Below are 23,886 nucleotides of genomic sequence, written 5' to 3' on the forward strand. Positions count from 1 at the left end.
ATCTCATTGTTCGCATTGTACAACAACTTTCTTTAACGTCAGAGTCTTCATCATTCTTGCCTTGAACATAACACCGAGGCCACACACAGCAACAAACTACGGTCTTTTGAACATGCTCTACCGAAGTGACCTCGAAGTTCTGATACTCCCTTTTCCGGGTGAGTATTCAATACATTACATCAAAACCAACCAGGGATGTGCCCATCAAAGAGTTCTCCAGTGATCCACTATGAACACAATGTGTTGTGGACTTTTCTCAGCAACATTGCGGCGAAGAACGACCGCGCTGATACCTAGCGAGCCTAGATGTATGTGTTTTCAACCAACGTTGTGCCACTCTGTCGGACCCATGCGATTGCAGAGATGGGCTGCAAGTTCAAGTCTCCCCTCTCTCAAGCGGGTATTTGAGGAGCTGCTTTCAGTAAGTGCTGCATGTAGCCAAATCAACAACGTTTGATGATGAGGCGCCATCCTACAACAAGGGTATCTCGCTGTGGAATTTGTAATACATTATGTGGCCAATACTGCTTGATTTGTTGCGAGCCTATTCAGCACGCCCGTGCACTCGATGCCAAACAAAAGTGCGTAACAATCACATCTTATAGTGAACATATCTACTGCCTGCGATGGACCCCGGGCCCGATATTGCAGGAGCCAGTAAAGAGAATTATGGCATTCGGCCGACGTCGGCATACACAATAGGCTTACGGTTGAGGCTCTGATTAAACGTTGGCCGTTGGACTAATGTAGGAAGTTCTGATGGAGCAGCTTCCAATCAGCTTGCCTGGGTTTTCGTGTCACTTGATGCCGTCCCGTGCGTCCGCCACGTCGGCGCCGACGCACTGGACCCCGGTTTTGTCAATCGTTTACGTTGACGGGCGTAACCAACGTCTACGGTGCTTGTTGTGATTGAGAGAATGTACAATGAGACCGTAGGTAGCAAGAAAGGACGGGACCTAAAAAAGTTGAGCGGGTTTATATGCACGTTGCATGACTATTGTCGCCTACAATCAACATTTGGTAGAAATGACCCCACTACCTAACGCACTCATGTATGGGCAGCATCAGCTCTGACTGAGCCTCTGACGCTGGTTACAGCTTCGAGGAGCTTCAAGGTGAGAGTCCCCACCAAGGCTCAACACCACCAGTCTACTAGTACATCTGGTAGCTATGTAATGTACCTACCTCACGACAAAGTGCAGCCAACTCCTTATACACGCCTAACCTACATGACTCTTGGAAGGTATGTTAGAAAGGCGCCTTCCTCGCCGTAGCTAAGTAGTGTATTAGAGCTTCAACTACCTACCTAACCTAGTCATGATATGTGCACCTTTGAATTGGCTGCTTATCGTGCATACCTGCAAATAGCTGGGCCACGATCACACCTTTTGCCCCAATGGTGACCTTCACCTTTTTAAAGTTCAAAGTTGCCTATCTATCTGCCTGCAAGACCTATCTAATCATTGCTTTGCTTGCATTTCCACACCGACATTACAGCGCAATCCTACAGAAAGGGTCCTCCTGTTCTGACCATAAGAATCGCAGGCTCCTCGACCAAGAAGCAGGTACCTCCTGCCCCTACCCTACGTACAGTATCTACATACGTGACCCAGCGACAACGAGGCTAGCGAAAAGCACAGCCTATCTCCCCTCCAATCTCATACGTACACGAATTTGTAGAAGCAGACGGATAAGGCCTTGTGGCTTTCTCTATCTCTTGGCTTTCAGGACAATACCGCCCGTACCTATAGTACGTTCGACAAGCATTCTCAATATCATCAGGAATCGGTCGTGGAACGTTCAACGCAGTCGACGTGACAGGGAAAATATTGTCGCCAAGCCGAGCCGGAGGGGCGGAGCACCAACTGAGTCAGCCCCAATACCCAGCGCCCTTTCTCGTTCTCCGCGTTTGCATTCCATTCTCCAGAGGCTTGGCATTCCTCTGGAGACAGTTCACTCTGGTCACCACATTCAATTGCCTTGTCAATACTTTACCCACGAGGCTTCTTCCCCCCCAACGGAAATCAATCAATTCATCGCGCCATCATTTCCCATCTCCCTGGTCATTCAGTCACCAGCCGCTCGTTGCATGTTCGTAGTTGGTCACGTTTTCTCGACTAGCTGCTACCGCGCATATTGGCGCCGCGTTTAATATCCCTGGGCCAAGCGAGATCCCAATCCAGACCTCAAGTTTGGCCGCTTGGCACCTATGCAGTCGGCGGCGTATCGTTTGTCCCTCCGCTAGTAGTGTGTGTATGGATCTGGGCTTCCTTTGAAATCCATCCCCCAGCACTGACTGGTATTATTACTACTACTATTATCAACATCCAGCCAGAACGGCCAAAGCTAGAAGCTTTCCTCCCCGCATCTCCACCTCACACCACTCGGTCATCATCATCATCAGCTGCCGGGACGGACCACGATCCTCACCTCGTCTTGTCTCGCCATTCAGTGTGGAGTGAATCTCGTCTTTTGCCTGGCCACCCCCCACTGCCTGTATCCTACTATTGATCGCCTCGTACCTGACTTACCGGAAGGCTACACCGCCGTGCACGCGACAAGCAGTTCAGGCACGATAGACGCCAAACCCAACCGGAGTTGACTGCCACAGTTGACATCACTCCCGAAGAAGCACGAACGAAAAAAAAATCCAGGCCAGCTCGGTCACCGTTCCAGTTGCCCTACGCAACCCCCTCCCTCCCTTATCAATAATCATCGCCCTAGCTTCGTGCGCAGAAGAATGTTAGTCTCTTTTTACTTAATTCCCCTTTAAAATCCGTTGCATTTCTACCCTCCGATATCCCCGTCGGCGGCCTCGGCCTGCTTGAGTAATACTTTCATTCATCAGCTCTGCTCGGATCCGCGGCAGGCAGCTTAATAGTCGCCCGTGACTAACCTATATCTCCGACATTAGCTACAAAGACGGAGGAACCAACGGCGCCCAGACAAGCCTCTCCCTCTCTCTTCCTCTCCGCTCTCGAGCGACTCTTTCATCCTCCATAACATTGAGAGAGGCCTCCCCGACATCTTCAAAGATTGCTACCGACGCCTAGCCCGACTCGTCGCGAGTCGAGTGGAGACTAGACGGTCGGACACTTTTTCTGACATCACACAACCGCATTTGCATTACATCCGCCGAATACTCACCCAACAGCTGGGCGTAAACAATGGGAAATCAGTCGTCGAAGGAGGGCGGTTCGTCCTCAAGGTCGGGCGCCGGTCCAGGTGGCGACCGCATCGAAAGTCTACAGTCATACCCCTCCTTTGGCAGGTCCGACACCAAGGAGTCATCTCGCTCCTTCAAGGCTCTTCGATCCAAGATCCCGGGCACTGGCAAGACAGATAGCCCGCGCAATTCTACCATCCTCAGTAATGGCGACGAGAAGTCGGATGTAGCCTCGGTGAAGTCTGGCAGGAGCGGAAGATCACGCGGCAGCGTCATTTCAGCCTCCGCGCCTCAGTCTCCTCAGTCGCCCGACGAAGCAAGATCCCCATTCGACGAAGACCAGCCGCCGCCGTCCCCTGTGCAGTCCGCCTCGATCCGGGCTGGTCATGGAGATATCACAGCTGCGCAGGCATCTGGCGAGGTAGATCATGTATCTGACCAGCCACCATCTGGTTCAACTCCTTCGAACCCCGACGTCGCTGTCCAGCCAGGTGCGTCTATTCTCGTCAGAAAGGACAGCACTATCAATCCGATTCTGCAAGATGCCACCAATGGTAGCGCCAAGGACGAACCGACTGCTGGCATTGCCATGAACGATATCAAGGACATTGACCTCGACGACTATATCAAGCGTCTGCTTGACGCAGCGTACGCTGGCAAGGTCACGAAGAGCGTGTGTCTTAAGAATGCCGAAATCGTAGCCATCTGCCACAGGGCTCGCGAAGTCTTCTTGTCCCAGCCTGCGCTTCTTGAGCTGGATGCGCCAGTCAAAATCGTTGGTGACGTCCACGGCCAGTATACTGACTTGATTCGCATGTTTGAAATGTGCGGCTTCCCACCCAGCTCAAACTTTCTCTTCTTAGGTGATTACGTCGACCGAGGCAAGCAGTCCCTGGAGACGATACTGCTTCTCCTGTGCTACAAACTCAAGTACCCTGAGAACTTCTTCCTCCTTCGCGGCAACCACGAGTGTGCCAACGTCACGAGAGTGTATGGGTTTTACGACGAGTGCAAGAGACGATGCAACGTCAAGATCTGGAAGACCTTCATCGACTGCTTCAACACCTTACCTATCGCGGCAATTGTTGCTGGAAAGATCTTCTGCGTTCATGGCGGACTGTCACCAGCTCTGAGCCACATGGATGACATCCGCAACATCGCACGACCTACAGACGTCCCCGACTATGGTCTACTGAATGATTTACTCTGGTCTGATCCTGCCGACATGGAGCAAGACTGGGAAGCCAATGAACGTGGAGTCAGCTATTGCTTTGGTAAAAAGGTCATTACCGACTTTCTTGCTACACACGATTTCGACTTGGTTTGTCGTGCTCACATGGTTGTTGAGGATGGTTATGAGTTCTTTACAGACAGAGTCCTGGTCACTGTTTTCAGTGCTCCCAATGTGAGTTTCCTAAACAGCAGACCCCATAACCTACCGAAGGCAAGCTAACGATTCTCAGTATTGCGGTGAATTCGACAATTGGGGCGCTGTCATGTCAGTCTCTTCCGAGCTTCTCTGCAGCTTCGAGCTTCTGAAGCCACTTGACTCATCGGCACTGAAGAGTCACATCAAGAAGGGCAGAAACAAGCGCAACACGATGCTCAACAGCCCAGTATGTCAAAAATATAACCACCTTGATTCCTATTATGGTCCACTAACTTTTATCACAGCCTGCCAGTGTGCAGCCTCAAAGCGTGTAAAGAGAGGTCGAGCAGGAGATGCGCCTCCCGCAATAGCAAATACGATGCAAAGACTAGAAGCTGGCTCGTTGACGTCATGGTAGCGAATCATGATCTTGACTTGGGGTGAAAGCAATTTGAACGCTGGTCAAGCCTTCAAATCTCGTGTCGCGCAGGGTCAGAGAGGCAGTGATCCAAATAAACAGGAAAACTGCCACGGTAGCGAGGAACACAGGACAAGACGTGGAAGCCGTACGAACTGTGGCTAACTGGGCTTTACGGCAGCAACCAGGGGTGTAGCAATCCATTGGCTATAGCAGAATAGCAGACCTGGAACGGCCATGCAATTTCTTGCGTATTGTTGTGCTGCTCAGGAGTTCTTGAGCTATCACGCGAGCACTAGGATGATAATGGGTCCATGGAGGGAATCCGCCCTCAAATAGGAGGAGGGCCAATCATCAGAGAGAAAGAGGAAACGAGAAGCTATGCAATTCGGAGACTGGTTGTAGCTCAGTGGTGTTTTACGTTGTTGAGGTTCTTCAGAGTCTGTGAGTAATGATTGCTCATCCGACTAGTGAGTGAATCCGCTGTCTTTTGGGTGGGTGTTTTGAATGAATATCTCAATGGTTTAGTAAATGTATTTTTATATTTCATAAAACACTCAGTGTTGTCCGCCCACAAGGTATCCATCGGCGACTCATGGTGCACACTGAACAGGAGAGTGACTCTCGTCGATCAATATGAATGCCAGGGCCTACCCGTACTTGCCTGACTATACGTTATAATATCCATCAAACTTGACCCATTGCCAACTGGCGACCATCAACGCAGGGTCATATAAGGTTGACGGTTGAGAGGATAATAACCTCGCGCGCGACATGCGGGTAGAGTTTGTGCCTTTCATAGTTTTAATTCAAGGGTTCACAGAACAGCAGCAACGGCCTCATATCTTCTTGACTGACGGGTTCCTGGGTGCAGATCGAGAGTGTGGCTCTACTTTGTATCTTGAACCCGGTACGACTTGGAGTGCCAAGCCAGGTCAAGTAGCTCTTTGAACGACAGCACAATGGCACGCCTACCGTTACTTGTTTCCGTGCGACCAGTATGGACTCCTTGCTCTCACTTCCTCACCGTATCTCCACAGCAGGCCAACCACCGGAAGTCCACTACCAAGGGCGATGAATCCTATGATTGAACTGCCCCAACCATATCCGAGTCGATCATACCTAACTTTACCGTTTAGCCAGGCGATAAAAGGCAGAGGGGGGAAAGAAGACTTTACAATTGTGGAGCGAACAATGGGAAGCTAAATCCTGCAAAGCATCGGAGAATGGATATGGCGGCTATCGCGCTCGCAGAAAACTGACCATACGTGTCCACGACGTATGCGTTGACCGAGCTCGTGCAGACCATGGCGCCGGCTACGAATAGAGCACAACCAAGATTGGGCATGATCCACCGGAGCGTGTGCTCGGCGCTCCAACCGTACCAAAACAGACCGAGGCCGAGCAGGACGGTGCCAGGTGCCATGATGGGGATGCGGAATTCCGGCTTTCCGTTTCCGTCGTGTTTTGTTGACAGGTGACGGTATATGCGATCCAGGGAGATTGTGTAGACTAGAGTGGCAATCGTCCCAGAGATGGCAATAGAGACGTAATTCAGGCCGGCAATCTGGACGCTTTCGTGATATCGGTCTGTCCAGAGGCTGACAAAGTCGGCATAGAAGATGTAGATGTTGCCATACAGATATGCATTATACAAGGCTAGCGCTTGGATGATGGGCTGAGTCGTTAGTAACTTGAAGGGTCTGATTAGATTTTGGTGAAGAATTCGAGTCCCAACGTGGTCCAGATGGTCAAAATCTGTGTGGTATCTCGTGTCGCCCGTCTCTCGGATCCGTGCCCACTTTCGCCGTCGAAGCAACAGGGGCGCATACGTCTCCTCGAGGAAGATGCATCCGAGTCCCTGGACGACGACGCTAAGGATGGAAGATAGGTAAAAAGTCCAGTGCCAAGTCAAATACTTGGCAATGAACCCTCCGGCAACCACACCGAAGAGCGGGCCCAGTACGGAGCACCAGCTGTATATCGCGACGCCCTTCCCACGCTCCGCCGGTCTAAACATGTCGCCGAGGGTGCCGCCACCAATCTTGGCAAATGTTACTGACCAAAACTCGGATGAATAAAGAAAAGAAGAAAAAAATTCAGCCCAAAACTCACCCCTAATGTAGCACTAGCAAAAAGCCCCGAGAGAAACCGCAGGACGGTTATGGTCGCCGCTGTTCTCGAGGCTCCGCAGGCAGTGTTGAAGACAATGTACAACAAGTTCCAAGACCGCACCACCCGCACGCGCCCGTACGTCTCGGACAGGGGGCTGGCGATCAGCGGCCCAAAGGCGAAGCCGAGGAGAAATATGGAAAGAACCATCTGCCGGCGGGCCGGCTGCTGCTGCTCGATTCCGAGATCCGCGGCCATGGCGGGCAGGTTGGGAGCAATCATGCTGGTGGAGAAGACGCTGATGAAGACAAACAGAGACATGGCGGTCAAGGCCTTTGCCCTTCTGGCGAGCGGCCAGTTTCTTGGGTTCCCGGGATCTGTAGCTTCGTCCTGCCACGTGATCTGGCAGTATATCACTTGTGTGAGTAGAGGAGCACTTTCTCTTGAGAAGGAATGGAATTATCTGACAAGATGTTCATTTGTCTCCAGCATGTCCCGCCCCTCGACCGTGGGTACGATACCCCCGTGAGCAAGGCCCGGGCGATGTGTGATTTCAGGGTGGCGAGTCTCGTCTTGGACCATGATCGTGAGGCAGCGGGACTCTTTAAACATAGTCTCACGCCGCGCGCGACAGTATCAAGTAGTAGTTTAGTGTGATGAAGAATTGTACAGGCTGCTTCTCGCTGGTCGTTCGAGGTGGCTGGCAGTAGATGTGCCAATGCCCGATGCATCAACTGTCTTGATGCCCCGCCCAGCACCGTAGGGAGGCTCATATAGTGGCCCGGAGCAGTGTCCCGGGGTTTCCGGAAACGATTGTAATGAAGCAAGCTCTGGGATGGGTAGAGGTTGGCCGAGTCCGTTTGGGTCGGAAAATATTCCTTGATTTTGATCCTAACGACTTCTCAAGCAAGCGAGTATATAGTGGATCTACTTGCCTTCTTTTTTAATGCTACTGGTCGATGTATATTGTGGGAATCCTCAAGATACGGATTGCGTGATTGGCCTTGCAAATGAGCTGTTGATTCTCCAAAAATCGGATTATACGATTTTCACGGTCATGTTGCATGAGCTGGGATGTGCGATTTCTGGGAGGTCGCCGCAGAAACATGGCAGAAGCAAGACGCGAGGGGTTTGACCAAACACCATTCTGCAGTATCTTCGTTTTCACTTTTGGTTCTTGTTAATTTCCCTCTAAGATCGTTTCATGTTGCGCAGCGTCGATCACCACACGTGTCCTTTGTCTCACGAAGATTGTATACCAATTATTAGTGAGGATGATCTGGGGAAACTATATGCTTATTCTTGCACACGGATCTGAAGCGTTATGGTCATTGTTATTATATTTTGGTTGATTGGTTCAGAAAGATCTGTTTGAATTGTGTGATTGTAGGGACATATGTCGTCACGCCAGTGACAGTGTGCTCGTTGATCCATGGCATTTCTGAAGAGGAAGGAAGTCGATATCGATGTATTAAGACGAAGAAAATAGCCGGGTTAGACACGGCAGTTACCTACATATCTCGATGATCATTTGAAGAGCCAGTCGTTAGGTATTTACGGAATCCAAATCAGCAAGTCATTCCATGCAATAAAGATTCGACGTTTTTGGGGAGTGATCAAAGGAAACGATGGTCTTCTTCGGAGCCGTTTCGATCCGGGCAATGTAATTGGATATAAGTGTCATGAACTGAGCCCTCATCAAGTCAAGCCATTGTAAATTGATATGTACCCACGAGAGCGGCATGACTAACAAAGTCTACGCTGCCATGCTGCGCAAACACATTCTCGGAATTCAATCAAGTAGCATACGCCCGAGTATAGTGTATGGCCAAGAGCTAAGCGTGTCTGATATCTGAAGTCCAATGTGATAATTCGTATTTTCTCTACATAGGTGGCAGCATTGGGCGGCATCTCTGTCCATCGGTCCCTTTCATAGAAGAAGACTTTGGATCAAGGCCACTCTTACCAACAGCCTCCCATCTACTCACCTAGGCAAGTCATGCGAGGAAAGTAATAGCATTAGATGTGACGTGTTATTTCGGTCGAACGTGCCAAAAAGCTGGTCTGTATCATCATGACCGAGATATGCAAGACCGGTGCAGCACTCCCGGCAGTTGTCAAACATGATTGGGCGTTGTACTCGGCCATATTCTCTCGTCGAAAGCTCAAGAAGCATCCAGGTATAGAGGTCAGCATGTCCAAGTGCCCATAGATAGACTGACCATACGGACAATGGAGGAAACGTACCCGCAAACCATTATCTTGAGCCAGGGATATGAGCTTATATCATCCAAAGATCGGCATAAACCAACCGAGGCGTCTGACCCTCCATGACGACGAGGACCAGGTCTGCAAATATTGCTGAAAGCTGGACGGATTTTCTAAATGCCGTCCAGCCAGAATAAGTCGTTTGCATTTGTTGCAATTCAGCTCCAGGCAGAAGAATAGAAGAAGGAGGCGGAGCATGAAGTAGTGTTATTTATCCCCGTGTTGTGGCCGGTAGGCAATATTACAATGAGCGCTCAGAGTAGAGAAGTAGGTACGCAATCTTTTGCTGCTTTCCCGTGAGCTGGCACCTTAAAATTCCTTCGCCCGGGTGGGCGGGAATCCTCCGGCTAGAGACTCTGTAAGACACCGTGAGACTCCTACGCATGCAGGTGGTGGTGCATGAATGTCTGCACCATTGTTGAGGAGCCTTTAGACTAGGACAGCTTTCAGTTGGTCAGCTAGATGAACTGTATCTGGAATTGTGGTGCCCTATCAGCCATTATACGTGACGTAGAGTAGGCACACTTGAATGCTCGTGTGTCCCCATTTACAAAGGTGGCAGAGCATTCCGGTTGACCTTGTTACCGGCAACAGAAAATCCCAAGACGATGGGTGGGGACGTCTTGGATCGGGTTTCGCCCATCCCGTCTTCAGATGAACGGACACCGCGGGGACGGATGGAGTGTCTTGGGGCGAGAATGACGCAGGCGCTGACAGGGCTGACGGGCTGAGCCTCCTCGATGGAGCTGACCGAGGAGGTGACTAAGCTACGGCAACAAAGGGAGGGAGGAGGGGAGGGAGACTGTGAGTGTGAGTGCGAGTGTGTAAATGTGTTTGCGATAAGGAATCTTTCCATGTATTTGTCCCAGCCAAGCCGGTCTGACATGTGTTACGGGCGGCCTGTGGTGTTTCAGACGATGGGCCGAACTAGAAGAGAAGGAATATCAGCTCTCTCCGATTCGCCGGGGTTAAACACATCCCAAGCATTGGCACGAGCATCGCAGTGCGCCACTAGTAAGATCACGGACACTAACAAAGTAAACGCACGACAACTCGAGTTTCTATTTCTGTAATAGACAGAGAGAGGCAACACGGGAAGCTTTACCTACTTACCGACCTACAGCAGGAGAAGCCAAAGTCAACTTTGTTTTTTTCTTTCTCTTTGGAGACTAGAGTTCATTGTGGGCGGCGATCTTCAGTGGCTCATTCATCTTTTAAGCTTGTGCCCTACAAGACCAAGACTGGGTACCTACCCTTCAGCGCTAGACCCCCATTGTAGTGTACCGACCTACCTTGTACTCAGAGACATTGATTTGTGTAATTGTACGGTGTCGCCGGAGGGGAATCGATTAATTGCGTGCATTGATGAGAGTGACTGCCAAAGTCTTCCTCCAGAATCCTGACGAATCCAGTGACTCTTTCGCTGACAAAGGCTGACTGGCTGACTGAATAACTTGGTGGACGCGTTACCTCATGTTACATTGGTTACAGTATCGCTTGTTTGCTAGAGACTTGCCCCGTCTAATCCGTGGGCTTTGACCGCCAAGTGCAACGGGGACACCCCACAGCAAATCATTGCCCAGGTTCGGCGCGCTCAGAGCGTTCGGACAGTAGCTGGCGTGTTGCATAGCCCGGGAGCCTGACGTAGTCTGAATGATAGGTAAATACTGTGTACAGAGAGATGGAGAAAGAAAGAGAGAATATGTGCCGTCCCCTGGTAGTAAGTAAGTAGTACGCATTGCACATGTGTGTGCGTATGCTTGCATGCATGCATGTAGAAGGAACAGTATGGGCGGCGACCTTGATGATGATGATGATAAGAACGAGATGCATCCTGTGATCCATCGAGAGCCACGCTGAAGACGTGTCCAAGCGAGGCAACGGGCATCGCCTTTGCATTTGCATTGCTTGAAGCAGCTTATAGGCTCGTTAGGTGTGTGGCTGCGTTGCGTGGACTTTGGAGGCTGCAGCATTTATACTAGGTAGGAAGCGTGGCAACCAAGCCAATAGCCCGCCGCCGCCTAGCCGAACCCTCCGTCCATTGGACCGTTTGATTCAGATGGATTTCCAAATCCAGATGCGCAGAGAACAACGAAGGAGGGAACTACTTGGACGAGGGAAACAGGTACGAGTCTTGGCCAGATCCAGATCTCGCATACTACTTAGTTCTTCTTCAGCGTCCCGTATCAGGATCAAGGTGTGTCGTCTCAGATACTTGTCAATACCTACATTAGCAATAATAAGCCCTGTCCCGTCTTTGTTTCTTTCGAGTTGCTGCTCCCTTCTTCGTATTGATTATTCCGTTACCTGTGCATCTTTCATCCTTTTGTTGGAGGTCGTTCCCCCCTTCAGTTCCCCGTGCTTCCCGTTCCTGCCATCTGGAATAATCATCTTTGGTCTAACTCGCACCTCCACTGGAATAACAAGGCCGTTCCGTTTACTCCACTGAACTACCTTAAGTTTCGGTGGCACCTTTTGAGGGAATTGACCCCATTTGGACCCAACCAACCAAACTCAAGATTACTGGAGCCTCCTTCGATCATCATATCTTTTTTCTTCTTTCCACTCCCCTGCTCACTCACTCATTGAAGCAAATTCAAATATCTCAACGGTGCAGTGCCCAGTCACTCTATTTCTTTCACCACAACTCTCTCTCCCTTCTTCTTCGTCTCCTGCACTGCACTTTTTTATTTTTGCCTGCTTGCTTGGACCCCTCGTCCAACAGGCGAGCTTATAACTTGTATTCCCTTTTCCGACTACTTCTCCCTACATACCCACAAACAGTAAATCGCAACCCTCAAAGGCAGCCCGCAATGCGTTTACACTCCATCCTGTCAGCCTTGGCTGGCATGCTTGCCACGAGCGCCCTTGTCGAAGCTTCTCCCATGCGTTGCTCAGACGTGAGTTTCCTGTTGTGCCTGCCCTCTTATTTTTGATCTACTTTTGGTTTCTAACATTGCAACAAAAGCGCGTCCGTGATGGTATTCTCAAAGGAGACCTCAGGCCAGAGATGTGCTGCAGCTATGGCAAATGTCTGGGAGATGTCGTTATACAGTCTGGTTGAAAAGCTCTACTCCTAACTAGCTTCAGAGCTCTGGGACATGCACAACTTTACAACAACCCAGTACCAAAACCAGTCGCACCAACAAGGACGACACATTTTTACACACACGGCGCAAAGACAACACATAATGGGACGGCAAGTCAGAGAGTGGTTCATCAGCATATGCATTTGGCGCGGCGTTTTTTTTATTCCCTTTCCCCCCAAAAAAGCAAATGGTGGAACTTTGAGCGAAAGGCGTCACGGACATATTGAATATTTTTATGACTTTCTTCCTCGTCATACACATACACAAACACAGCGTCTTGGACGACTGCTGTATACACACAATCACCATCAACAAAAGTGGTACCGGAGGAACAAAACAGCAAGGGATACCATTCCGACGCAATTTCGGAGTCACTTGGACGTGGCCAGGGGTTGTAGGGTTTCTTGGCTTGTTGGTCATGGTTCTATGCAGATGACATTTGCAAAGGAGGGTGCGGGCCGGGTTGTAGTAAAGTATCTCGCCGAATACAAGGGACTGAGTCGGCGGGATCATAAGTCGTACGGAAATGACCACAATCACCAAAGCAGGAAGAGAACAAACACACTTGGATGGTTAGACTAAATCCCCGCTACCCTCTACGGCCTGGTCAGCAAGAATCGAAAACATTTCTTTCCAAATCTGAGCCCCCAACTTTGCCAACCTCACCTGCCTCCTTGAGATTTTTTGGCGTTTGTGTGGATGTCGTTGGGAGGAAGAGTGGAGCTTTGATACACTAGGATGCGATGCCAAGCTATCGTGAGATGGACCCTTTGCTTACTCCTTTTGTACCAGCGGCAGCACGTCAATGGCCGTCCAGAGACTAGCTTCGGTGCTACGATACGGGTCTTGGCGGAGCCTGTCAGGTTCAACGGGATCCATCTTCATCAACACTGTCCATCCGGCGACCAGAGCATTGGGGAGGACAACCTCCACCCTAGATAGCTAAACTGACCATGCCATGGACGTGCTCAACGACTATTGACGATTTTCCTCTGACCGCCCGCCGTGCCGTCATCGCCAGGGATATCGACCAATCGCCCATCATGGGTTTGAGGTTTTTTTCTTCTTTTCTTTTCTGGAAGTTTTTAGATGCTCGAGTGAGTAATCGCCGATGATGATAAGATGTAACCACCACCCCCTTTTTCCCTCCCTTCAAATTAATGGAGTAGAAGAAGCAGTGTTGACTGTTCACAGAAACAAGCAATTACGGCAAGATGCATACTACTGGCTGGGCATATCACAAACGGCGCACGATAGGAAAATGAAAAATCCTTGGCCCAGCAGTTTGAGCACACAAGCTTCCCGAAGCTAGCTTTTATAAACAGAGGCTAACTATAACCATAATCTGAACTCATTCGCCAAACGTTCAGCTTCCCAGGTTTATCTAGATTGTGGCCTCTGCGCAATCTCTTTTCCGTCCGATTGCCTAAGCCAGGGTGCCAGACGTGAAACCCTCGCTATTGACCACGAACCCGTAGCAGTTCTGTGTGCCCCTCGAGTCAGCACAAAAAACCCCAAGCTTTCTTTTTTTTTTGGCCTTCCACCCAAAAACAAAACGGGGCACGGCCAGTCGTGCCAAGGGAGGGAGCAAATCAATCACAAGGTCAAAAAAGAGGACAACGACGGTATACAACAACTAATAATCTCAACTCACCGTAGCGTTGTGGATGCAGACATCGTGTGCGCCCTCGGTTGTCGTTGCGCAGCAGTCCTCTATCATGATGCAATCCCAGCCCGCACTATATGCATCCGTAAGTGTTCCGAGAACACTATGATAGTTAACAAACAAAAAAAAGTCAGCCGCTGTCATTTTTTTTTTTTTTTTTTGGCAATGAGATAGAGATGTTCATCTCGGCTTCCCTCACGGAAAGCGGGCCGAGAAACCTCCTCCCTTGTCAGATGTGACAAGCCCAACGCCCTTGTGTAACACATTTGGTAGCACCAATGAGTTTTCAAATTGAGTCATTCCGAGGAATATTTGCCAGGGCCACGGGTTGGCCAGACAGGAAATGCATCTTCCCAGCAGGACTTATTCTCCCCTCTTTGCAACTTACCACTGGTCCGTATTCACGCCGGCAAACAGCAGAGTCTTGTGACTGCTCTGTGCGAGATATCGCCAAAGAGGCGTCTGTTGGTTCCAGAGTCCCGACACTAGAAACGGCAAAGTTGCGTTATTGGTTAGTCTCGTGATATCTATCGAATACCTGAACAGATGTGGCTTAGATTGGTGCAAGCAAGACACTTCAATACGAGATTTGTTTTCCCCCCTGGCTAGGCATCTGGCTCACGATGCAGGTCGATAAGACCTCAAGGGTTGCCAGCCACCAAGAATATACCAGGGATTCTACTGTGTAAGTAGGCAACAAAGGGTAGAGGGCGAGGAGGGGACAAGAGGGAAAGAACACGAAAAAAAAAAAAAAGATAAGAAAAAGGAGGACCCTGTCTGTTTGAGCTTACTCCTGTTCTTGGACAAATGCTTGTCCAGCGAGTTGACGGCAGCCGCCAGCGGCGGGTAGAGGGCCGAGTTCCACTCCCCGGCGACGAGCGTGCGCCCGAGCCCGGAGCCCAGATCCGCGCCCAGTCCGAGGCGGCGCGGTCGGTGGTCCGGGTCAATGAGGGTGCGCGCAAAGCTGCGCGATATGCTCGCCGGCATGCTGGCCAAGTCTTGTTCTGTGAGGCCCCAGTTGAGCCAGATGACCTTTGTGTGTTTTGGTCAGTATATGTTTTGAAATAAGGAGTGTCTGAATTGGAAAAGTATTATCTAGATGAAACGGCACACACCTGAATACCCAACTTTCTACACTTGGAAATCACGTTCAAAGTAGCCGGCACCGCCGCGAGCCCCGTCTCGTGATTCCGCAGCTTGGCGTCTAGGAAATAATTCTGCATGTCAATGATGACCAGCGCCGTCCGGGCCGGGTCTATGCGGATCGAAGTGGCGGCTGGGCCCCGGCTCGTGGCGACGGTATAACAAGAGCCATTTGCACTGCTTGCTCCGCGCGTCAAGTCGTACGTCTTGCTGGATCGGTCGTAGAGCCAAGCATCCTTCTCGGGACCTAGTTTGATGAGTTCTTTGGCAGTCATGGCTGTTTTTGTATATCCTTGTGGCTTGTTTGAAGCCTTGGTATTGATTAATTATATGAGAAGATGTACAAAGTGCCTTGCTCAAGTTGTTGGAAGTGATCTAGTCAAGAACATGTTCGATATATCACTACTGGTGACGTAACTCATCAACATGTTGCAGATATCGGGAATTACCCCTCTGCTCCAATTTACTGCAATCTGGGGATCCGGACCCGATACGATCCCAATTGGGTCGTATCGGGTCCACCCCGAATCGTCTGCCAGTCATTTTCATCGCCAGATCACCTTTCAGTTCATCATGGGAAAAACTAGCCTGGACCATTCAATAGATTATACGATAATTGTCCAGTATGCCCATCCTCCGCTGGTGCCTGTGCAGCAGCAAGGTATAAACGAGACATGAAGCCGGGCCAACCAAAAGGTATCTGTAAATGTGGTTACGCCCAAATGCAATAAAATGTTTCTTGCCCAAATGCGCGCAATTCTCTGTCACCCCAAACGCCAGAGCTCGATGGAGAGCCTCGCCCTGTGTCCCAAATCTTTCATCTTGATGCATCATCTGTTCGTCAAGATACGCAATGATTATGATGTAAGCAAGTCCCCATATGCTCCTCGTGTCCGTCTTTTCAGTCCCGAGCCCACCAGTTAACCGAAACGCCTTGCAGAAATGAAGTATTCTCATTAAAAAGTTGTGGTGCCGAAATGAGAGCCGTATCCCCAATCTCCGGGACACGGAAGAAATTGAGATGAAGATTATATTCATGTCGTGATCATGCGATTAGCGCTCGCAAGGGTTTTATCTACGAGTTCCTGAACTCGTGGAATAAGATCCGGAATGCGGAACGGTTTGGATATCACATCGTCCTGGTGTGTATATTAGCAAATGGAGGCAAAAGAACTAGGTCGGTAGCGGGGACTTCTTACAACTCCTGCGGCCTTGGCATCCTCAATCTGCTCCGGCCGTGCATATGCTGTCACTGCAATAATGGGGATGTGGCTGACGATGGCACCTTGCTGTTCCAGCTCTCGTATCTTCCGCGTGCATGTCATTCCATCCATGACAGGCATTTCGAGGTCCATCAGTATGATGGAAATTTCAGAGCCGGTTTGCTCTTGACCTCGCCAATACCGAGACTTTTTCAATAGCTCGATAGCTTCACCTCCATGGTTTGCGACTTGAGTGTTGTTGCCGCTATTTTTCAGCTGCCTTTGCAGTACCTTCTGGTTGACCAGATTGTCCTCGACAATCAGAAAGTCAAAGACACGCTTTCCTGGACTTGTCGGTGCTTTGGGTATCGCCGAGACTTTTGTACTTGCAACTCCAGGGAGAGGCTGAGGCTGACGACTTTCTATCGTTGTTGAAGACCCTGGCGCTCGGGTCAGGGGTGGAGCAACTGACACTGTCTCATCCTTGTGGCCCTTAGCCCTGCGACTTTGTACATAAAAGGAGAAGGTACTGCCGACACCCTTCTGAGAGTCTACTCCGATCTGACCACCTTGAAGCTCTGTTAGGATGCGAGATATGAACAAGCCCAAGCCCGAACCTCCATACTGCACATGGGTACGGGGGGAGGCCTGGGAGAATCGCTGGAATAAAAGCGTCTTTTCGTGCTCGTCCAAACCCCGACCAGTATCCTGAACAGAGAAGTGCAGATTCAACTTTTCGCCCAGACCCCAATCCGGTTTGTCCGTGATTTCGCCAGTCTCTGGGCGGTCGCTGGGGAAGAAAGAAATGTGGGAATCCGTCCGCTCCACAATGTGTTTCGACGCGTCCAACGTAACAATGATCTTTCGTTCTGCGCGGGAGTTGGTGAATTTGATTGCATTTGTCATCAGATTGATCAGAACCTGGAGCAGGCGGGACGGATCGAGCTTGACCCAGTCCACTCCCATATCGATGAAGCGATTTTTGACTTGAAATTTCATTTCGATGCCATTTGCATTTAGTTCACCTTCAAACATCTTGAGTACTCGCTGCACAACAGCCACGGGCTGCACATCGACCGGCGTGACGAGCAACAACTGAGAATCGAGTTTCGATAGTGTGAGTACATCGTCAACGATTCTCTTTTGGTGACTTGCGCAAAGTGTAATGGTGTTGGCAGCTTCGAGACATGCCTCGAGGGCTGCCTTGAGATTGTCAGCTTCTCGGTTGAATTCAGTCTTGGACCGGTAAGTGCCTAGAAGCGCCGAGATCTCGTCTGCACACTGGAGAATAGCGCTCAGTGGATTCCGCATCTCGTGGCTAGTAATATCGATAAAATTCTCCTGTTGTCGCTTGAGTTCAACGGCCTCCTGGCGACGCTGATCCTGGATCTGTTCCGCTAGCTTCTGCTGAGAAATATTCGTCATACAGCCAAAGATTTCTTTGACACTGCCGTCTGGAAACTTTTCGGGGTATGCGCTCATCAAAACCCAGTTGTCAATGACATTACCGCTCTCTTCGCGAGCTTGCTTGAAGCGGAACTCGACGGTGATGGCCTCTTTCTGCTTGGTTAGCTGCTGCCATGCTTCCTCCAGCGCAGGACGATCCTCATCATTGACCTCATCCATCCATGAGTCAATAAAATAGTCGTCTCTAGGTCTTTGCGCAATTGCGTACCACATATCGTTACAGTATGTGATCAGGCCATCGCGGTCCGCAATGAACATGGCAACCGGCGCGAACTCTGCCATTCGCGTAAATTTCAACTCGCTTTCTTCTACCTCCTGAGTCCTGAGATGAAGTTGCTGGGTCAGTTCTTGGCGGTCCAGTGCAGCTAGGCGAGCGGCTCTTTGTCCTCGTTTAATCTCCTCCTCGAAAAGAACTACTGATGCCATTGACGTCGCAAGCTGCCTGGATAAGAGATGAATAAAGAGTTGGTAATCGTCATCAAAAGGTCTCCGAGGATTCAGACCCATTACAAGGAAGCCCACGACACTTTCACCGCCCGTCGTCGGGTGTATAGGGAAAATAACAATCGATCGACAGAATGTGACTGCGCCTCTAAAGGTGAAACCGTCCATAAGGTCCCCCTCAAGCGTGCCATCCTCTTTCGACAACACAATTGGCACGCCTGCTTTAGCCATCGAATCTCTCATATATGGAGCAAATCCATCTGTGCTAGTTCTTAGGTCAAGTGGTGTGACGAGTCGGGCGTGCCCTTCAGGTATGCCAAGGGAAGCTTCCAGTACCAGCTGAGGCGGATTCGACAAGCTACCCGAGTGCATCGAGGACATGTCGCTCTCGGAGTCTTCGGAGACAGAATATACCAAGGCAAATGGGATGTCATCTTCGTTGAATTCGAGACCTTTCTGAACTTGTGACCAGAAGCTCGTCACATCCTTTGCCGTTGCCGTCTTCTCGCCAACATCTCTTAGCGTAAGCATGCGCCTCTCTGCAACTTTGCGTCGTGTGTTCTCAAATGCAGGGTTGTAAAGTCCCACAACGGAGCCATTTTCACCGACCAAAGGAACAATGGACCACGAAAAGAAGGTCTCCTCATCGAAGCCATGTCGGTTAACTATCAGTCGATGATCATTCTTCATAGTGGCCTGTCCAGATTGTGTAGCGCTTTCGAAAATGGGCTCAATCTCAGGCCAAATTTCTTTCCAAGCTATCTTGTAGCTTTGTCCCATCAAGGATGGATGTTTTTGACCCGCCAAAGGCACATAAGCTTCATTGTAAATAGCGATGTGCTCAGGGCCCCAATACATTGCAGCCGGGTGCGGACTGCCCATAACCATGTTAGCCATGGCGCGCAGGTCTGCTGACCAGTGCTCTATAGGGCCCAATGGTGTCGACGCCCAATCTCTGGACCGCGCGAATTGGATATGTTCTGGGAGATCTGGGGTTAGGGGAATACGTGTCCAATCGAAAGATGCCTGCTCGGACGGTATCGAGTTATGCTCTGGAAGAAAATCGCTGGAGCGACCAAGAAACAGCCGATCAACCGCATCATTGGCCAAGGTCGCCCCAGATGTATCTGCAGTTGCCGCCGTCGCACTGCCAAAATAGTCGGGCGCATCCGGGATCAATATATCGCTGGGCGTCCTTGGTTGCGCGCTGGGAGTTTGTACGCGGACCCGCGAGTCAACACTCGTCTCTCTCTCCAATTGTGGCTCTGGTGAGGATCGGGCTATGGAAACAGCACTTCTGTTGGCGCTGACAAACCGGAATCGATTTCTGATAACGGAGCAAGTCCAATCGCTTCCGGCATAATGGAAGGAGGGCAAGAACAAGTCCAATCCGCCTTGGGGATCGCCGGGGCTCTTGACCCAGGCCTTGAAAGCGGCAAAATCAAGTTTCGCGTCTTCGTCCTGCAGCTCGGAAAAGAGTACATGTCGCATGCAGCCCGAAGCTTGAAGCGCAGGATTTGCGTATAGGATGACAAATGGCCCAGGGTTCGAATTTGCTACATTTGTGCCATCTATAACAAACGTCGGTCTGTCGTCCCTCTCGAGTAACTCCAGTATACCAATTCCTTGAAGAAATTGAAGTCCCGGAGGACCTCCGAGAAGATCTGGGCTTCTCGTAAAGCCAGATGCTTCAAGAGAGGTCCAACTGCCGCTACCTGGGGTACTCGAAGATCTTGCTGGACTGGCGGAACTGACTGTGCCTCTTGCAAGTTTGAGGGTAGTCACGTCTGCTGCCGAGGGGTCTTTGACGCTTCTCAACATTGTTCCCGCAGCCTCGGAACTCGAGAAGCGTGGGAGCCGCACCAAGGGAGGTCTCGCTTTGTGGGAGAAGAATAGTGGCGACGTGACGGCAGGCTTCTGGGGAAGAGGCGGTGTTTTAAATTCGCTGAGGTCAATCTTGGACGGTGGAGGCAGGCCAGTGCGAGGCTTCTTTGCAGGTGGCCGGGCCGAGCGATCGTGAATTGGTGCCACTTCACTCAGGACCCGTTTTCCATGTGTTCTCGTATTGTTCCTCTGCAGCGGCGGCACTGGTGGAGAGGATGAGCCAGGGCCGGCAGACAGGCGCTGGGAGGACTGATCGGCGTAGAAATGTTGTCGTGTCTGAAAAGCAGTTGCAGTAGTGATATTGCTAGAGGCAGCACTCAGTCCATACCGGCCAACTTCCGCAGGCCACTCTTCGAACGCAGCCTCTGAACGCAGTGCAGCAACGTTGAAGAAAGGTCGGTCGTGGGTGGATTGCGAAGGCGGATCCGGTATGGTGGTTGGGAGAGAATCGGCAGTGACGTTTGGGGACAAATGGTAGGAGTAGCCTGAAGTGTACCGAGGGTTAGAAGAAGCGATGTGGGGAGGCGTCGTGGTCACGATGTCCACTGTAGCCGCATGGAAAGGAAAATCGTCTAGTCTCTTGTTCAAAGTCATGAAGAATTGGCAAACTCTGGCATTGGAACAACGCCAGCCCTCGATTGGGAAGCCAACGCCTGGGGAGGGGCCCGAGTGGTGGTGGGAGTTGGGTCTTCAATTGTTATTTTATTGGGCTGCAGTCCAGAAAAACAACCCTAGACGGAGAGGAGGAATAGTGACCGAGAGAAGTCGTCTCGTCGGACACTGGCCATCGATCTTCGATGAAGCGCTGGCGGGTTGAAGTGGGCAGCGGCCTAACTCCAAGACTACCGAACCAGGGGGGGCGAGTAACCTGGTTGTATGTAGCAGATGGACGACAACACACACAAGAAGCAGCAGCCCAGTCAGTAACGACGAACGTGATTGTGTGTGTATGCGTGTGTTGTCGCAAATAGGCGTGCACAAAAAGCCGGCGAAATATCCCGAAGAAGGTCGGTTCCAGACAGGCACAAATTGCAATGACAGCGGATCGGATCTCGTGCGACGCAACTGACAATCGGGGGGGGGTTTTTTTTTTCGTGTCAAGGCTGGGGGAGGTTTTGCGATCCAAAAGCCAGTAGGACACAAAAAGTAAAGTTGGGTTGGTGGTAGGCGAGAGACCAGAAGGACAGACTGGACGTAGGTAGCGGTATTGGAGAATAGGAAAGACCAACCGACCAAACTATACCGATAGAATTTCCCTGCTCTTGACTCAACTCGCTCACTTTACTCGCCGTCGTCCCTGTAGCTTCCTTCAGATCCGATAACAAAAAAATAATCCAACACGCAAAAGATGACAGTCGCAAGCACAGCACAACAGCAGCAGCAGCAGCACCGGCAGCATTAGAGAGTTATTCGATCGAATGGGAATAAGACGTGGGTATGTAGTATGTATCAGCAACAGCAATTAATGTTCAATGTTGTATTCTCGGAGTGCGGGTCAAGGGACAGGGTAGGTGACCAGGCGGGCTGCTGAAACGCGCAGAGGATTGGCGGGGCCCTGGAAAGGTTTAAAGAGCCCAGAATCCCAAATGCAATATCCGACATGGGAGAGACCCAGCTTTTGGTGCCTCTTGGGGGTGGGATAGCAGCAAATCGATGAGATCGACACTGGTCTGGAACATGGGCTTTCAATGGGCACCCCCACCAGCTTACAAGAGCTTCCCCCAGTCTCGCTCCTTATTGAACCCACCCATGGAACTGGCAGAGAATCATGGGATTCTGTGCACCATCTAGTACTACATGGTATCAAGAAGAAACAATGGACCTTACGCCTGACCACTTGTGACTCTATCCTCGAGGCGCGAAAAATGCGAAGCTACAAGATACGGAATAATCTCCAGAGACTACCAAAATATGCGGATGCACAAAGGGACTAGTGGCTTGCTTCCAGTGACGTAGTATGCTTCCTCATACTTGGACGTCAATTTTACTGGCTGTGCAGTGTATACACAACGCTGACCACGTACAGCAGGTACTGTACCTATAACAAGCACAGCCGGAGACGGATGACCTCGCAAGCCGCAAGCAGCAAGCCATCGTTGACTATTAGCGGCTGAAGATGCCAGACGCGTACGAGGTTTACGTCGATCATTTACTCTTCACAGCTGTTTTGCTGGCGCCATTGCTTTGTATCAGAAGTTTTAGAGCACATGTCCGTTCATCCACCTACCTAGTACGTTACTTACCATACCTGACCTATATCAATCTTCAAGCACTTGAACGGTATATTTATCTGTCTGTCATCTGAACACCTACGTAGCTCTCGGAGATCCTACAAAGACCGGTTTCTAATTTGACTAATAAAACACACATCATCGCATGTTTTCTCGCAGACCAAACGCCATGGTTACGTTTTTCTAGTATTCTTCGTCATAACCATGCAAGTCTAGTGTTGCGACCTCAACTCAGCTATGTTTCTCCAACAAAACGACCTCGGTTGCGGGCATTGCAAAGACTCAACTTCGTCTATCGAATCGAATCGGATCGGGGGAAGGGGGGACCCTAGTCGCCTGTTCTGTAAGAGGACAAAAGCTGACACTATCTATCAATGTAGTCTGCAGTAGATCAGCGCCCGCGCGAGAAAAGTAGCCATGAATTCCCAGGCCAGCCACTTCGCGACCCTCAGTTAACAAGACTGGCTCAAGCAGCACATGGCCGCTAACGTCCATCTATTAGAGAACATCCGCCGTTGACGCAATATCTTAGCACCGTTCGGCTCGTGACTCGCTCGGGTCGCTCGCATCCCCCCCGGGTCAGGGGATGGGGGGACCCATCCGTCCTCCTGGCTTGCCAATCCCAGGGGAGTCAGCGAGAGCTGTTGCGCGTGCTGCGGCCCAAGTTCTTCAGAGACCTTTCGATGTACGCTTTGCAAGCATCTACCTTTGAGTGTCAGTAACAAACAGGCAACGCCGTTCAAAGGATATAGTTTCTGGAGAATGTTGGAAATGATCAAAAAGCCATTCTTGACCTGCACATTTGCAAAAATACAGCGCGCAACCCCTATGCATAGAGAAACTCTGTTGGATAATGTACCTTACTCAATATTTGCATGCGGCTTTTGACTTTGTGCCTTGTGTGTGTCTCAAGCAGCCAGATCTCACATTCCCGAGTCAAGGCCCACTACCGATATATCCGGGGCCGCGCTAAAAAGGGAGGGTAGGGTAAATCAACTGGATCCCCATGAGCCAAAAGATGGCATTTTGGAAAAAGGTCCATGCGGGTATGTGTGTGTGTGTGTGTGTGTGTGTCGCATCCTTCTGGGTCCATTTCGCTTGTTGATTATAGCCAGGTACGGATCCATGCAATAACAGAGATCGATAAAAGGAGTTGAACACTCCATTCCAGTGTATTATCGGCACAGCTATCTAATGTCCTCCAAGCACACAATGCAACCAGATTCTACTATACATTCCCTCTCACTGTATCTTTCCACACGCATGGCGGGTTTGGCATTGAATAGTCCCAATGCCGATCGGCGATGGCCTAGTTCTAGACCGCTCCAAACTTGCGCCTGCTTCACACCGTCAAGCTTGGATGGGCGTGGCATTGGGCGGCCAGAACGCAGCTGAAAAGCAATTATTACGGGGCTCCAAACCCCCCC

At 50.5% G+C, this 23,886-nt stretch overlaps 4 protein-coding genes across 4 annotated transcripts; 1 reads left to right on the forward strand and 3 right to left on the reverse strand.

The window, feature by feature from the left end:
- Positions 1–3,167: 3,167 nt before the first annotated feature.
- Positions 3,168–4,870, forward strand: PFICI_13278 (uncharacterized protein; the record flags this gene model as incomplete). Its single annotated transcript, XM_007841859.1, has 3 exons — positions 3,168–4,571; positions 4,630–4,782; positions 4,841–4,870. The coding sequence occupies 3 exons, from the start codon at positions 3,168–3,170 to the stop codon at positions 4,868–4,870; spliced, it is 1,587 nt and encodes a 528-aa protein (XP_007840050.1).
- A 1,257-nt stretch (positions 4,871–6,127) lies between these two features.
- PFICI_13279 (uncharacterized protein) lies at positions 6,128–7,647 on the reverse strand (the record flags this gene model as incomplete). Its single annotated transcript, XM_007841860.1, has 3 exons — positions 6,128–6,997; positions 7,069–7,467; positions 7,534–7,647. The coding sequence occupies 3 exons, from the start codon at positions 7,645–7,647 to the stop codon at positions 6,128–6,130; spliced, it is 1,383 nt and encodes a 460-aa protein (XP_007840051.1).
- Positions 7,648–13,848: 6,201 nt separating this feature from the next.
- Positions 13,849–15,506, reverse strand: PFICI_13280 (uncharacterized protein; the record flags this gene model as incomplete). Its single annotated transcript, XM_007841861.1, has 5 exons — positions 13,849–13,905; positions 14,077–14,191; positions 14,477–14,573; positions 14,880–15,120; positions 15,204–15,506. 5 exons carry the CDS (start codon positions 15,504–15,506, stop codon positions 13,849–13,851), a joined length of 813 nt encoding a protein of 270 aa, XP_007840052.1.
- A 759-nt stretch (positions 15,507–16,265) lies between these two features.
- Positions 16,266–20,822, reverse strand: PFICI_13281 (uncharacterized protein; the record flags this gene model as incomplete). The annotated part of the gene is made up of 2 exons (XM_007841862.1): positions 16,266–16,370; positions 16,431–20,822. 2 exons carry the CDS (start codon positions 20,820–20,822, stop codon positions 16,266–16,268), a joined length of 4,497 nt encoding a protein of 1,498 aa, XP_007840053.1.
- Between the last annotated feature and the right edge of the window lie 3,064 nt (positions 20,823–23,886).

Source organism: Pestalotiopsis fici (assembly GCF_000516985.1).
Source record: "Pestalotiopsis fici W106-1 unplaced genomic scaffold PFICI_Scf_11, whole genome shotgun sequence".
NCBI lineage: Eukaryota > Fungi > Ascomycota > Sordariomycetes > Amphisphaeriales > Sporocadaceae > Pestalotiopsis > Pestalotiopsis fici.